Here is a 15841-nt window from a genome sequence, read left to right as displayed (position 1 = left end):
AGCATGTAAGTGATAAATCGCCACCTGTCAGAGTCCTGGAATGGATTGGCCACGGCTACTTCTCGCAGCAGCAAGGTTTCATCCACCACTGACAAGCGCGATCTCGCAGCGGGCACATGCGGCGTGGTACTCGGGAGACAAAAGCTAGCACGCCGCGCTTCGTGCCTCGCTATTTTGCTAAACTAGTGTTACCTCCGCTAGCCTCCGCAGCCCCGCTAATTCTCCGCTAGCACAGCGCATGCGCACTAGTCAGGTCGCTCTAGCGACCTGACTACTGATGGGAGAACCCCCCAGCGATCGTTCTGGTTCTCCCACTCAGTAGAAGAACCAGAACGATCTACTAAAATATTGTTGTTAGGTGCATGATATATTGTGCATAGTGCAACAGGAATGAACACAATTATTATTAATGCGATTTAAAATTCGACGCACTAGTCTAAGAGTCCTTTGCATGTAAAAAGCTATCAAGCACTCAAATTGCCGTCCCTGCCGTCACCGCCATGAAACATGAAAAAAAAAAGTTTTTGTCCCTTTTTCAAGCGCCACTAGACGGCGCTGCATCTGAATCGGTGAAATGGAGGAACGGCATGCAATTCCCCCCTTTACCTTTTTTTTCCGGCCGACGTTGCTGCCACCGGGTAGCAACGACTACCGGAACGAAATCCTTGCTGCCACCCGTGACGTCGTATCCGGTATAGTGTAGCCGCATATAACTAGACTTTATTTGTGATATGACAAATATCTGGTAGGTTTATAAACTATTTATATAGCAAATGCGCGACCTACCCGGAAAAAGCATTGCTTTAAAAAAATCAGAACGACTGCACTGCTACCCGACAACGCCAGGTAGAAGCACTACGCCTTCTTGTATTTTTACCGCGCCTAGTTTATATTTTTTTAGTTTTATTTAGGTCTATAAACTGTTTTATAACCAACGCATAATATATTCAGCAATATTAATGCTCTTTGAAAACATTAGCGACTGTGAGCGACTGCCCGACAGCGACAGGCGGCAGCACCTGGTTAGGTGGATGGATGGTAATGGCAATACCCTTTGTAACGGGCGGCAGCTTGCGCTACCTAGCCAAACATTTTGTCATCTCAGCAGTATTATGCTTTTGATATCGATTGTGTTGGCCTTGTTGGAGGGAGTTGGTTGGCGCTTTCTTTTACTGGGCCTACCACGAGGAGACTTATTCAATGGAACAATCAATACGTCTTTATCCAATACTTCATCACAGGTCAGATCTACAACAGTATGTGAAACTTCAGCACGTTTTCTTTCATTATGAAATTCCGGTTCTGGAGACAGAGTAATTATGTCTGAAGAGTTTGTATTCATGTCTAAACTTTTGCAATAATTGTGGTCCACAAAATGCTGCTTTAATTGCGTACGCTCAACAGTGCTCGAATCGCAAATTTCCTCCCTTTTAATGCTTGGAATACTAGCAGGGCTCTCTACAATGCCATCCTCACTACCAAATGACCCTTCTTCATTTAGCTCATCTTCATCCTTGCAATGAGCCTGCTTCAAATCCTGCTGTTCATCTTGATTGAATACTGTTTTGGAAGTCTTATTCCTAGGATAGGTTATCAGGTTATTAAAAAAACTCTTTATTTCAGATAACTTTTCCAGCAGCTCAGATTTACCACAGCATGCCAAAGTGTTTGCTATGCTTTTGCATGATTCCGAGAGCTCACTTAAAGCGTAATTATACTTTGATTCCGTCGTGTCCAGTTTGGGATTTCCTTTCGTTGATACATTCAAACTAATTTTTTGCGCTACTGCCTGTGCAGTATCTACATCAGTTTCAACAAAGCCAGACTTTAACCACCGAAATGCAACACATTTGACATCGAAAAGATCCACTGAAAGATTAGATCTAACAGCAAAGATATGTCTACAAGGAAGCCGGAACTGATTTTGGAATGTGCATGTACAGGCAGTTAAATCCTGTGAAACAATGTAACAATTACTTTTACTATTGACTGTATGCTGTCCATTATTCATACAATATGCAAGATTTCCATTTGAGTAAGATTCATACTCCTTATAAATTAAGTTGCTAGCATATCCTGTACAGTTGGTAGATACCTGAATATGAAATGCATCAATTTTTCGTGTGTCAAGGCACAGCATGGTTTCTTGGAATTGTGCAAAGCTAACAGATAAAGTATCATGGTTTACATATTGAACCAAGGCTTTGACAGCATCAACTAAATGCATACGCTGGTGCATAAACTGCTTTATCTTTTGATTGTGGCTTTCCATTCTGTTGTTAGTGTTATTCCCAAAGGTATAGATGTTACGACGGTATGCATGCACCCACATCTCCCTACAGTCGTGCCAATTTTTATAATAAAACTCAAGAAAGCTGGACTTTTTTTGCTTTTCACTTTCAAGCTCCTTTTGCATTTCATTTTCAAGCTCTTCCAAGAGTTCCTGGTAAGTATTGTCATCATAAGAGAAAACTAGCTTTGATATGAGAGACTTAACGGCTTGCTTGTCGACTCTGCTAGAACAAAGTTGCGAAACTCTTTGGTGCAGATACTTTACCACATGCCAAGAGCATAGCAAAATTCTACAATTTGGTAGCAGCTGTGCAAGAATATTCATTTCATTAAGGTCCTTATCCATCACCGCTACATTACAATTCGACACCACAGCAGGATTTAAATCGAGGAACTTCGCTATAGCTGCTTGAAGAATTTCTTTAGTCTCCCGCTGCACAAACATGTAACAGATCGGTCTCCCATGGCTTGTGCTGTCCTCGCAGAGTACTGAATGAAGAATATAACCTTCAATATTAACCTTGTAAGTGCCATCGAAAAATAATACCTCTGAATAATTTTCTGTGAACTGCCTCATTAAGTTAGACTGAAATAATACAAACAAAAGCTGATTGCTAGAATCCTTTTCAATGTGTACAATCCAACCAGGACATTTTTTAACTAAATCTTCCATTTGCTTTAACAAGAGAGAACCATGATGCAGACTATTCTCGATTTTCCTCACATTTTCATGCTTTACATTCCTAACGTCTTGCGATGTAATATGCTTTCCAGTCTTTTTAAATACCAACTCTTTCAAATCCTTTGGTTTAACATTGCATGAAAGGACGTCTTCAAATTCTTTCTTTTCAGCCTTGTTTAGGAGCCTGTTCTGCGGATACCACATTTCGAACCCTGGCCCTTCGGGATGGTTGTGGCCCTCTACCATGCTGTGAACTTTATAATGAGGCATCGGTTCCACAATTAAAGAAACTGACACCTTGCATAGGCATCCTGTCGCAAGATACCTCTGCTTGTTTCGGATGCCGTTTCCTCTAGATCGAGACTTCCCAGCACGGCAGCACTCAAAAGTGATACGCCTATAAGGGAAGGGGTCCTTAGATGTAGGGCTTGTGCAACTAGACAAATTTTTTTCAGTGACCAATTCTCATGGGAGTGAATTTGGCAGCTAGCCACTGCTTATAGCTAGATTCAAACTCGCTATAGTCACTGAATGTGACGCCTAGACCCAGAGTGCCCCCTCCAGCTAATTTGCCTAACCCAAAGGGTGTGCAAGGCACCCTATCTGCACCACTGACAGGAGCATCTGCACCAGCCTGACCATGCACTGTTGGTACATTACAAGAAATGCATCTTAGAGGCATCTGACCCACTATCTCACTAGAACACCCTTTATTTCTGCCAGAAGAAGAAACCGAGTCCTCTAAAAGAGACGAACACTCAAAGGCAGCACCGCATGTACGCGCCATCCAAGAGTGCCGAGCTCCCCCGACAAGCGCAGGAGCACAGCCACCCCTTTGCGTCATGGGCATCCCAGAGGACTTTGTTCCTCTCCGCCTCTGCTTTCGAGTGGTGCGACAGGCCGTAGCCGGTACACCCTCACAAGGGTCAATGCACTGCGCCACAGGAGAGGAGGGACGCACCGAGGCACCACAGGCAGCAACAGATGGGCCAGCCTTCTGGTGCACCCACACTCTACCAACAAGCGCTGGAGCACGATCGCCTGTTTGCGTCATTGGCATCCCTGAGGACTTTGTTCCTCTCCGCCTCTGCTTTCGAGTGGTGCGACAGGCCGTGGCCGGTACACCCTCACGGAGGTCGATGCACTACGCCACATGAGAGGAGGGAAGCACCGAGGCACCACAGGCAGCAACAGATGTGCCAGCCTTCTGGTGCACCCACACTCCCCCGACAAGCGCAGGAGCACGACCGCCTGTTTGCGTCATTGGCATCCCTGAGGACTTTGTTCCTCTCCGCCTCTGCTTTCGAGTGGTGCGACAGGCCGTGGCCACTACACCCTCATGGGGGTCGATGCACTGCGCCACAGGAGAGGAGGGACGCACCGAGGCACCACAGGCAGCAACAGATCTGCCAGCCTTCCGGTGCACCCACACTCCCCCGACAAGCGCAGGAGCACAGCCATCAGAAAGCATCATTGGCATCCTAGAGGGCTTTACTCCTCTCAGCCTCTGCTCTCGAGTGGCATGACCGCTGGCGGCTGGGGCACCCCGAGAGGGCTCGGTGTTCTGTGAAGACTGTGTGCGCGGCACACAGCCCCTACTTCTGACAGTGTTGTCAACGCCGTCAACGCCGCCACGGCCACGTGACACACGTTTCGGCGGCCTCTGCACAACAGCGGCCCAGCTGGTGGTGCATGTGTCAGTGGTTGTCACAGTGCACATGCCCTGCACCTGTTCTTCACCCACACAGGCTGGGCCTCCTCCGGCACTAGAACTAAGGGAAGGGAAGTTATACTTACCGTTCCAGAACTCTGCAAGCTCCTTGGCCTGGTCCCCATACTCACGACGCAGCTCCTGGTGTTCCTCCTCTGCTGCATGGCGACTCCACTCCTGGTCCTCAGCCTCCTGCCCGTGGCCTGCCACAACACCATGAAGGCCGCCTCGAAGGATGCGTCCAAACACCTGCCAAGATATGGAAACTTTAGGGGAAAACGCGACACCACGAAAATCTAAGGCACAGCAACCTTTTAGCGTTATTTGCATACATGTTGATTCTAATTTATTGTTCTAAATTCATGCTATGGCTCAAATACGCAGATCAAACCTACCCTGCTGCCTTTCTTGTTGAAGTGGACACCATCCAGCATGAGCAGCCCACTCCACGACTGCCTGCTTCCGTCGATGAAGCCGTATCCCTCCTTGCGGCAGAGTTCCTGCAAGATGAGATTCGTTCTCCTGGCCTCATCATTGTGTTCTTGCAGCACTTCGGCACTGACCGCCCACCGATCATTCTTCCGAAGGCTCACCTCCCTCGGAAGGATGGCCGAGAACGCAACCTGGATCTCGGGGTTTTTCTCCATGATGCGCGACACCAGCTGACGAAATTTGGCGACGCGCGTGATGTCACTATCCCCGACGTTGTTAGTGCCAACATGCACGTCCACCGCATCAAAGCCAGGCAGACTGTCAGCGATCATGGAGAACAACCGCTCAATCCTGACACCACTAAAGGACCTGACCTCGACAGCCACGCCAGGATTCAGTGTGAAAGACCGCGCTTGGTCTTTCAACATCGAATCACCGGCTACCAACACACGTGGCATGCCTAGTTCGGGACCCGCACACCAACACAACCAGCTCCAATTACAACTAAACCAAGAGATGTCAAGTGAAAATAACTATCTGGAACCCTCAATAACACTCTACAAGAAAACAATCAGCGATCGAGAATGCCGATTCGCGATTATTTCAGGGCGATATCCGAAGCTTGCCGAAGATCCTGTGCCGTACACAAACGCACGCCTGCTCAGGTACCAGCCGACAGCAAATCGGAAAACGGCGGGAACGGCCAGAAAGAATTCACGAACAAAGCAAGTTGTGACGTCACAAATATTTATAACATAAGTTATATCGTTATAAGGCAATTATAACATAATATATCTTGTATATACCAAATAAAATAAATATACAATTTAATTACCTAGTATGTTAGCACGGTCACGTGGTGTGTAGCCATCCGATTGGTCCGTGGCAGCAAGCGGGTCTACCCGGAAGTCGTTGCTACCACCGGGTGGCAGCAAACAGTGCCTTTTTTTCCCCTTGGCGACAGGAGGGAAAATCGTGTTTTCCTCCATTTCCTCTCCCCTCTTCTTTTTTCTTGTTTCTGTGCTTGGTCTCCCATTCATTCCTCTCTCCCTCTAAAACACTGATTTCTTTTTTTTTTCTTGCATAACGAGGAGAGCTTGTAAGGCGACGGAAAAACAGCTCGAACGTCGTAATGTTCCTCAACGTTCATCAAGTTGTGAGAGATCGCGTGAATGCAAGAAATTAAAGCTGAACCGCATGTAAGCGATTTTGCGAGCGACGAGACGAGCGTCGGCGCAAGCGATGAGAGTCAGCGACGAGCGACCGAGATTTCTCATTGCCGCTTGTCGCGTCGCTCGTTTTTTGGATTTCTAAAAAACGTCGCTCATCGACTTGGTCGCTTGCTCCCGTCGCTTTTATGCGGTTTACCTCGTCGCGCGACTGATCGAGCGACAGCGAAGCGGGTCGCCGTTGTTTGCCTCGTCGCTCGCCAAATCGTTTACATGCGGTTTATACTTTACTTGGTAGAAGAGCGTGTTGGTTTAGGTCATGGATGAAGAAAGAATAAACAATTAAAACAGGGACAACACAACCACATCTTTCATTGTGGTTGTGTTGTCCCTGTTTTAATTGTTTATTCTTTCTTCATCCATACTTTACTGCAGGCCTTATTTTCCGGCGTTCAAGAGCACTCCTCTCAGTGCCTCTATATCTTTTTTTTTTTTGGGCCCTCCACAGCTTCTACTCAGAACTGTGAAAAACCCGCATTCACGAGCCGATCAACTTGTCTGAGAAGGCTACTGCCCAATTCATATGGACAGCGGACGGAAAGCTGGAGAGAGGAGGAGGTTTCCACCTCTCCTCTCCAGCGTTCCGCCAACTTCTTCCTCCCCAGCCCTCCTTTTCCTCGCCCTACCTCGTTTAACTAACTTGGCGAGATTTTTTTATATATTTGAGAATAAAAACTGGCAGCTGTAATTCTATATATTGACCAAATCGTCATTTACAAAATCGCAATGTGTTGCGAATTGTGGGTTCTCGTGGCGCTTTTGTATTGGCACTATTAGAGTCCAGTGTTGCGGAATGGGTACCCTCATTCGATTCCAATTCCATTCCGGGGAATTAAAGTTTCGATAATTCAATTCCTTTCAACTCCTAGGAATGGGAACAGTGGGTCCATTCCCACTCTCGGAATGGCTGAATTGTTCCATTCCATTCCGCTAATCCCTAAACGTAAAAATTGGCACTTGACAGCTATATTGTGTTGTCGGCATAAGCAGCATAAAGCTGCCATTATCAACGCAGAGACATTCGCAAAAAAAATGCTAAAGGCCCAAAAAACACTGAATTTGCTAAGCAGAGCGCTTGTGGAACAAAGTGCTTGTTTACATTATACTGCAAACACCGAGAAAGCCCCTTGATATGTCGATGCTTGTTTAAGACATCGGTATTGCGACCACGTGGCTCGCAACAAACAGCAACACTCAAATTCACTATTTTTAGCTTTTTTTTTGCATTTGACTTTTAGGACATACGCGACCACTGCCAGTGTGTTTGTCTGATAAGACCATAAAAAAATACCCAGTTCGTGCGTGGCGCAGAAATAAGCTATATTGCTGTATTCTTCAAAAACAGCAACACGGCTATAGTACGCTGCTGGAAGCGACTCCATGCACGGCGGCAAGAACACATCCTCTGACAAAGTGAAACCTTTACGGCGCAGTACGAGGCACCGTATAGACCAGGTCACGAAACTGTTTTTCTGCAAGTCTAGTCAGTTCGGCCACGCAACAAGGGCGGTTACCATAGTCTACTTCACCTTACCATGAACTGCAACAGACAGCACGAGAGATATCCAAACCAATCCAGTGCCTTCTGAGTGTCGCGTGACCCTGGGGCGCAGCAACGCGCCGTGCGTGTAGTCCCGCTCACAGTGCTGGACTGCCTGGGGTCACTCGTAACGTCCACAGCGGTCCATCGCAAGGTGAAACAAAGTATGCAGAGACTTAGTGTTTGAACAGCGCAAAGACGACAGGAAGATAGAAGAGAAGAGGACAGGACGAGCGGTGGTAGAAGAAATAAACTGCAACAAGGTACTGCGGTGGGCTAGTTGGTTCATACTTAGTGTTTGAACAGCGCAAAGACCACAGTCTTTGCGCTGTTCAAACACTATGTATGAACCAACTAGCCCACCGCAGTACCTTGTATGCAGAGACCCAAGTCAAAGGATATGAGCGGGAATGCGCTAGCTTGCTTGTAATCTTAACCCACTTCAATGTAAAACAGAACACAGAAAACAAGCATCGGAACAAAGATCAAGTAAAACGCGGACTTACACATAAAAATGCAGTATAAAAAAACAAGCGTCGGAGCAAAGCGCAACTGCAGAAGAGAGAAGTGAATTTGGTTTTGTTTTAATGCCGAAGCAAACCCACATTTCGCACTTCAAAGGAGTGGGCGGGAATGAACCTGGAAGGCGGCGGGGTTGGCCGCCTGCTAAACAACGCTCCTCGAGCTATAAGAAAACAATAACTGATCATCTTTCGGGGGCGCGCGAGTCAACGAGTTATCAGAGCTGATGAGGAGCCGTGCACGGCGGTTTCTTTCTTTGCCGCTTCCTTCGTTTCTTTTGCTTGGTGCTTGGTTTCTTGTTTCGTTCTCGTGTAAGGCCGGTGAAGCCCGTAGCCTGCGCGTCCGTAAACGCCGCCACCCCCACCCCCCTTCCCCCCTCTGCTCTTTGATTGACGCTTGTTTTTTGTATTGCATTTTCTTGCGTATAAGTCTGTTAGGGCTCTACTCCGGCTAGCAGTTTCCCGCTCATTTTATTTCTGAGCAACTGACTCGCTGACTGGCTCGGTTTAGCTAACTGTAAACACAGACAAAAAAAGGAGAGCTTGGCCCCATTCCATTCCCATTCCATTCCGGGCAAAAGGCATCTAATTCCATTCCCATTGCATTCCCCTGAACGTTGCCGCCATTCCATTCCCATTCCACTCCGGGGTCGCGAAAATGCGGAATGATTCCGGAATCATTCCAACTCCGGATTGGCAACTCCGCAACACTGTTAGAGTCACTGAATGTTCCCAGAGCACCAAATCGCATTCAGTCCATAGAGTTATTACAATAAACGCTAGAGGCTCAGCTGGCGCTAGTGTGCTGTTGCATTTTGAAGCAGACAGCAAGCAGTCAGAAATTGACTTCCGGTAATGCATTTCTATGGGAAAAAGCGAGTGCATTTTCTCTCTGCTCTCGATTATAAGAGCAAATATCACGAATAATTTGAAACATTGCTCAGTCACGCAGGCGAAATGATTGGTCAGTGACAGCATTTTTTTCTAAAATTCGCGTCATGAAAAACGGTGTTAAAACCGCTTCGTACGTGTATTTATGTGCATTGTCGGACACTGTTAGCGCGAACACGGCGTCGACGATTTCCAGCAAGGGGGATATGCGTGCCAAGCGAACGAAGGACATGTGGAAAACTAGAAGAGGCGGCAAGAACTACGCAGTAACACTGGATAAGTGGCTCTTTGTGCATGCAGACGATCAAAATAAATTGAAATCCACGTAATATAGTCCGATTTGCAATAAATAAGTACTGCTTTATTCTTTCTGCTCGTGAATATATGCGAAGACGCTTGTTCTGTGTTCAAATCATCGCCCGCACGCTCCAAATCTTTGGAAATGGGGGGCAGCCAGAGAACAGGTGCGCGATAAAAACTGCCCGACATAGGAAATAATAAGAAAACACACCTTTCATAGCCCACGTACTTTATTCTTTACGTTTCGAAGGTTCTTGAACCACTCGTAAAGATGCACGATGGGGTCATTTTCATATAGTGAGAGGACAGGCATATTAGCAATATATAAGCATCAACGGAATGCTGGCGAACTTTGAACACACTCTACATTCCTTTCGATCGTTATTTTGCTTAGAATCGTCGCTCGTTTCTACATACCTGCCATGAAACAGGTTTGGACCCGAAATAGAGCTAACTTTAACATCGTTCAGTGGTAAAGGAAAAATGTTGTAACTAAAGCAATTACACTTTCACAGTATTAAAAAAGGTACATACTATCCGGTACAACCGAAATAACAAAAGCTATTCATGTTATTTTCCGGCGACGAGGCAAAATTCACGCGCGTTTTCCCATAGAAATACACAGGCAGCATGGAGAAGTAGACTGCACACTGTCTGCTTCAATTTGGAACCGGAAGTCCCGTAGACACTAGCGCCAGCTGAGCCTCTAGCGTTTATTGTAATAACTCTATGATTCAGTCCGCGTACCAAAAGTGAATCCCGCAGAGTACAGTTCTGATTGGCTGTTTTAGCCCGTGGTGGAAGTTATCAGCCGACCATTTTGAGGATAGTTCCAAGAACAACATAAAAAATACGTAAAACGTTTCCGCGTTACCACGGGTTCGGCGGGTACGCGCGGGTGGAGGCTCCGGGCATCGATGAGTTAGGACCGAACGGAAGGTGCGTAAATTCTCTCTCTATTTCTTTTTTTTTCAATTAGCCGTGAATCTGGTTAGATTAAGAAGATCGCCGGCTTGTTTGCTCGCTCCGGTTGCGCTGTTGCTGCGTTTGAAACTTTACGCCTCAAATGGTAAGCCACTCGACTTCGATGTGTTTCGAGGCAAGAGAGAAAGACGAGATAGCGAGGAGCAAGTCACGCACCGCTCGGACGAAGAAAATAACTTTAATAATAATAAAAAAAAAAAACAGCGTCACCACAGACCGAGAAAGTGGATGGAAGAGCTCGCACGAGAACGAATGCTACTCTGTACGCACTTCGGCTCGACCGCACAGGGCAGCGCCATATTTGGGATGAGTTGGAGCGCGACTGCTCCGCCGCGACTCGGCTCTGAAACAAAGCTTCGGTACTCTGGGAACATTCCCTTACTCGAGGCGCTATGAATAATCACGTGTCACGTGGTCCCTTGGCGTGCATGGTGTCAAGTAGGGTGTCCGGAACGCGTCTTTGACTGGCGTGCGCCACTAAAAAAGTGGTCCCTTAATTTCCGCCTGATGACGTCATAGAATTGTCATGCTGTCGCCGGTCGCGATCCTGGCGGTGTCCCAGCGGCGGTGGTTGATGTGGCAGACGCCTGTTCTGCTGCAGGTCGCTCTGCAGTGTGAGACATCACGGTAGCTTCAGTAGCCAGAAGTTGGGGCGCCGCGACGACAGCGACACTCGCGTTTGGTCACGCTTTTCGCCAGCATTTCCACGACCAACCGCGAGGACCGCGACATCCGAGAGCAGAACACTCCGGCTTTTGTGACATCATTTGTTGCCCCAATTCGGGACCCCTTTTGATGTACGGGCGGGGTAGGACGCTAAACACACCAGTCGGAGACGCGGTGCAGGCACCATATTGTCAAGATATGCTGTCAAGCAATGTCACGTCATGTGGCCTCGTAATGTCATGTGACGTAGTCGCGTGACACACTGCGTCAAATGGATTTAAATGGAGAACGTCACTAGATTTATTAGCGTTGTTGACACCGTGACGTCACATGACATCATGACCTCGCACCGCAAGTCGCGTTGCACCCTAACGTGCTCGATTGTCATGAGCCGGAGTCGAGTGCTCGGGTTGATGACAATCAGCCCCTGGAAGCATTTGGGTAATGGGTCGTGTTTAGTTAAAGATGAGAATAGCCGAACTCTAACATCTGACGCTCAGCCCATGCTGTATGCTTTGCCAACCCCAGCGCAGAACTATCCTGAACACTGACGTATGTATGTAATTAGCGTCAGTTCACGGGGCGTTTTTGCCCTGCGCGGCAAAGTCAAGGTTTTACTTTTACTTGTTCTTTACTACTTTTACTGATTTACTAATCTTTTAACTTTGTTCTAGAATAATGGCTAAATTTACTTTTATGCAGTGGAACTGCCGCGGTCTTTTACGAAATATTGATGATGTTAATTTTTTTTAAGGACGAATTACGTCCTATAGCTCTCTCTTTACAAGAGACGCATCTAATAATCATCATAATTCAGTGTTACGTCGCCATCAGTTTTTTTTAAAAGATCGCCCTTCATCAAATGCATCAAGTGGAGTAGCTGTGGCTGTTGAAAGTGGAGTCGCATGCTCGCAGGTTCCTCTTTGCACACCTTTTGAGGCAGTGGCTGTGCGCCTTCTTTTGGACCGCCTCATCACTGTTGTCTCTATTTGCATTCCACCAAACATTCCACTGAATCTTCATGATCTCCAAAGACTTGTTGCACAGCTTCTTCACCCTTTTTTACTTTTAGGAGATTTTAATGCTCACCACCCCTTATGGGGTAGCACCCGCCAAGATTAACATGATGGAGTCCTTGAGCGGTTTTTATGAACATCTGGGCTGTGCCTTATGATTAAGAGAAAGCCAACCTTTTCCAGTGCAGCTCACAATTCATTTACATCTATCGATCTTTCCACCTCATCCCCTTCAGTGTTTTTGTCATTTACATGAAAAGTTTCGGGTAATCTTTTTGGAAGTGGCCACTTTCCGGTCATGATGGAGAGTCTGGTTTCAGTTCCAAGCCTAATGAAACGTACCCCTGGTTGGAAACTTGACAAGGCAGACTGGAGTCTATTCAACCTAAATCCAGAGCTTAAGCCTTGCATGTTCTTGTCCTTAACACACGATGAAGCCACCACATACATTACACAACAGATCACTAATGCCGCTTTTCGCTCCATCCCTCAGACCTCCTCTAGCATCCCCAAAAAGTGTAAACCATGTTGGAATGATGATTGTTCCAATACTAAGAAAAAACAGGACAAGGCATGGGGAATATTTCGCAGATATCCGACATTCATGAATTTGATAGAGTTTCAGCGAAATAGGGCCCAGGCTCGTTGGACCAGGAAACAGGCCAAGAGGAAGTCCTAGAGAGGCTATCCCTTTATTCTGCGCTTTCACTACTTTCAACAGGCGATCTGCCCTCTATAAGCTGTTATGTCCCAGCAAAGGAAGTGTGGGACCGACTGCAGAAGGTGGAAGACATATACCGCTGCTTTACAGTCTCTCTTTTTCCCTCTGTAAGCTCTTTACATGACCAGGCAAATGCGTTGGGTGCACATTTTGCACCCGTTTCATATTACTCTCCTGTGTTTCTGAAGTTTAAAGGGATACTGAACCGAAACTCACAAAACAAGGCTGGACAGATAGGCGGGACGATGCAAAACCCAAAAACATCACTCATACAGCGATATCTCAAACGGATCGCCATATTTTTAGAAAAGAAGCGCCTGACTGAACCCGGCCGACGAGGCCGACAAGGCAAGGCACGTCACGATTCTTATTCCCACTCCTCCTCACTACGTCCCGTGTCGAGCTGGTGAACCGAAGCGAGGAGGAGAGAAGCGAGGCCGCTCCCCCTCATTCTCAAATTCTCCGGAGGACAGTGATGTCAGAGGCCTCGCTTGATCGCGCCCTTCTTTTCGAAAAGTGCGGCCATCCGTTTGAGATATCGATCTACGAGCAATGTTTCGGAGTTCGTAGAGTCCCGTTCAACGCTTCTAGAGCCTTATTTTGCGAAATTCAAATTTCGGTTCAGTATCCCTTTAAAGCAGATGCAGAAAGAACGAAAGTAAGCTTGGCAGGAGGAGCCTCTGCACCATATAATCAGCCGTTTACAATGGTTGAGCTTCAAATGGCTCTCAAAATCCGGAAGCATTCATCCCCCGGTCCTGATCGAATACATTATGAGATGATCCGCCATTTATCGGAGGAGTCACTCACAGCCTTCCTGACATATGCACACGTCCCTGCCGATTGGAAGCAGGCAGAAGTAATTCCGTTGCTGAAGCCTGGAAAGGATCCTTCACTTCCTACAAGTTACAGGCCGATTGCACTGACTAGTTGCTTGGGGAAAACTTTTGAAAGGATGGTTAATAAGAGTCTTCTTTATTTTCTGGAGCAACATAATATTTTGAATATAAATCAAAGTGGGTGTCGATCAGGACGTTCCACCATAGACCATTTAGTCCGGCTGGAGACTGTTGTACGTGAGGCATTTGTGAATAGGCAGCATTGCGTATCTGTCTTTTTTTATTTGGAAAAGGCTTACGATACCACTTGGAGGCATGGCATCCTACGTGACTTGTTCATGCATGAAGTACGTGGCAGATTACTTTATTGTATAAAAGCTATCTTAGTGGACGTTTCTTCCGTGTACGGTTAGGCGCGACAGTATCCAATAGCTTTCTCTAGGAGAATGGTGTTCTTCAGGGTGGAGTACTGAGTGTCACCCTCTTTGCCATAAAAATTAACTCTCTTTGTCGTGTCATACCTTTTCAGTATCATATTCATTATACGTAGATGACATTAATTTCTGTAGCATCATGTAATATGTCTAGCTGTGAAAAGCAGCTACAACTAGCCATACATAAAATGACTATATGGGCTAACGATACTGGTTTTAAGTTCTCTCCAGAAAAAAACTATTTGTGTTCCATTTTCCTTTCGGCGGGATCTCTGGTTAGAGCCCTCTCTCATGTTAAATGGAAATACCATCGAAGTTAGAACTGAGCATAAGTTTCTGGGAGTGATATTTGACAGTAAGCTTAGTTTTGTGTCCCATCTCAAATGGCTAAAGCAGAAAGGTATGCGGACATTGAACATTCTTAAAGTCCTCTCACACAAGTCTTGGGGTTCTGATAGGAGGTGTCTACTTCGTTTATACTTCTCTCTTGTACTTTCGAGCATAAACCAACTGTTGTTCGACCCTTGAGCCTTCATTTCGAGAGCCTCCGTCTCTCCCTTAACCTGCCACGTGAGGGTGTCCATTTTCTAGAAAGTGCATATCATACTGCCCCATGAGATATGCAACATATAGCTTGCAATTGGTATTTTACAAAATTTAATAAACACAATGTTTTCCACTCATTCTACAACAGGAATTCTTAGCTCTGCAAGAAAAATACAGACATTACCGCCAGTTTTATACTTACGGTGCCAAGTCCTCAATGTATGTTGGCTCGGCTGTTTATTCAAATTCGTTTACCCATGATACTCGACTTAACAATGTCGCCAGCATTTTTACTGCCGAACTGTATGGTGTTCTGGCAGCACTTGACTATATAATCAGGAGCAAAGTGATGAAAGCCTTTATATTTGTAGACTCTCAAAGTGTTCTTACTGCAGTATGTTCTGTCACACCAACTACGAATAAGTTGACTCAACTTGTACGGGCCAGAGCTCAACAGGGACTCGCAGGTGGGAAGGACATTGCGTTTTGCTGGATCCCGAGCCATGTGGGCATCGCAGGCAACGAGGCTGCAGATAGACTAGCTGCCTCTTAACAGAACCTTTTACCATCGAATGCCTGCATACCTTACCAAGACCTTAAAGCATCCGTAAAATTTTCACTCTCGCAACTATGGCAATCCGAATGGAAGTTAGCCGACAACAATCGGCTTCATGTCATCAAGCCAGAACTTGGTGCATGGGAAACCTCGTATAATAAAAATCGTTTCCACGAAGTCCTCCTGTGCCGGCTGAGAATCGGCCACTCGTACCTAACCCACCAATACCTGCTTATAGGTGAGGAACCACCAATATGCGAGCACTGTGGAGAAACTTTATCTGTTCTGCATGTTCTCTTTCTTTGCCGTGGCCTTTTACAACCATACACAACCTATTTCTTTGAGTTTTTCAAGTACAACATCCCATTTCACCCTGTCTTAATTCTAGGGGAGCAGCCTCTCATATCACTTGAACGTCTTTTAGCTTTTCTCAAAACTACAGGTATCTTACATAAACTATAGCCAAATTCTAGTCTAGTCA

At 46.4% G+C, this 15841-nt stretch overlaps 2 protein-coding genes across 2 annotated transcripts; both read right to left on the bottom strand.

The window, feature by feature from the left end:
- Positions 1-1096: 1096 nt before the first annotated feature.
- LOC120840514 lies at positions 1097-3419 on the bottom strand. Its single transcript, XM_040211102.1, has one exon. It carries the CDS (start codon positions 3242-3244, stop codon positions 1097-1099), a length of 2148 nt encoding a protein of 715 aa, XP_040067036.1. The 5' UTR covers positions 3245-3419.
- Positions 3420-4118: 699 nt separating this feature from the next.
- On the bottom strand, positions 4119-5575 carry LOC115315703. The gene is made up of 3 exons (XM_029974978.3): positions 5279-5575; positions 5081-5185; positions 4119-4934 (listed from the first exon to the last, which is right to left on the bottom strand). The coding sequence occupies exons 1-3, from the start codon at positions 5573-5575 to the stop codon at positions 4119-4121; spliced, it is 1218 nt and encodes a 405-aa protein (XP_029830838.3).
- Positions 5576-15841: the final 10266 nt, after the last annotated feature.

This window comes from Ixodes scapularis, unplaced genomic scaffold, assembly GCF_016920785.2.
Source record: "Ixodes scapularis isolate PalLabHiFi unplaced genomic scaffold, ASM1692078v2 ptg000549l_1___fragment_2___debris__unscaffolded, whole genome shotgun sequence".
Classification (NCBI taxonomy): Eukaryota; Metazoa; Arthropoda; class Arachnida; order Ixodida; family Ixodidae; genus Ixodes; species Ixodes scapularis.
This window is presented reverse-complemented; position numbering and strand designations above follow the sequence as displayed.

Coding starts and splice junctions, on each gene's coding strand:
- LOC120840514 (XM_040211102.1), bottom strand. CDS start 3,244: ATGCCTCATTATAAAGTTCACAGCATGGTAGAGGGCCACAACCATCCC.
- LOC115315703 (XM_029974978.3), bottom strand. CDS start 5,575: ATGCCACGTGTGTTGGTAGCCGGTGATTCGATGTTGAAAGACCAAGCG. Junction 5,186..5,278: donor CGGCCATCCTTCCGAGGGAG/GTGAGCCTTCGG, acceptor CTCATCTTGCAG/GAACTCTGCCGCAAGGAGGG. Junction 4,935..5,080: donor TCAACAAGAAAGGCAGCAGG/GTAGGTTTGATC, acceptor ATATCTTGGCAG/GTGTTTGGACGCATCCTTCG.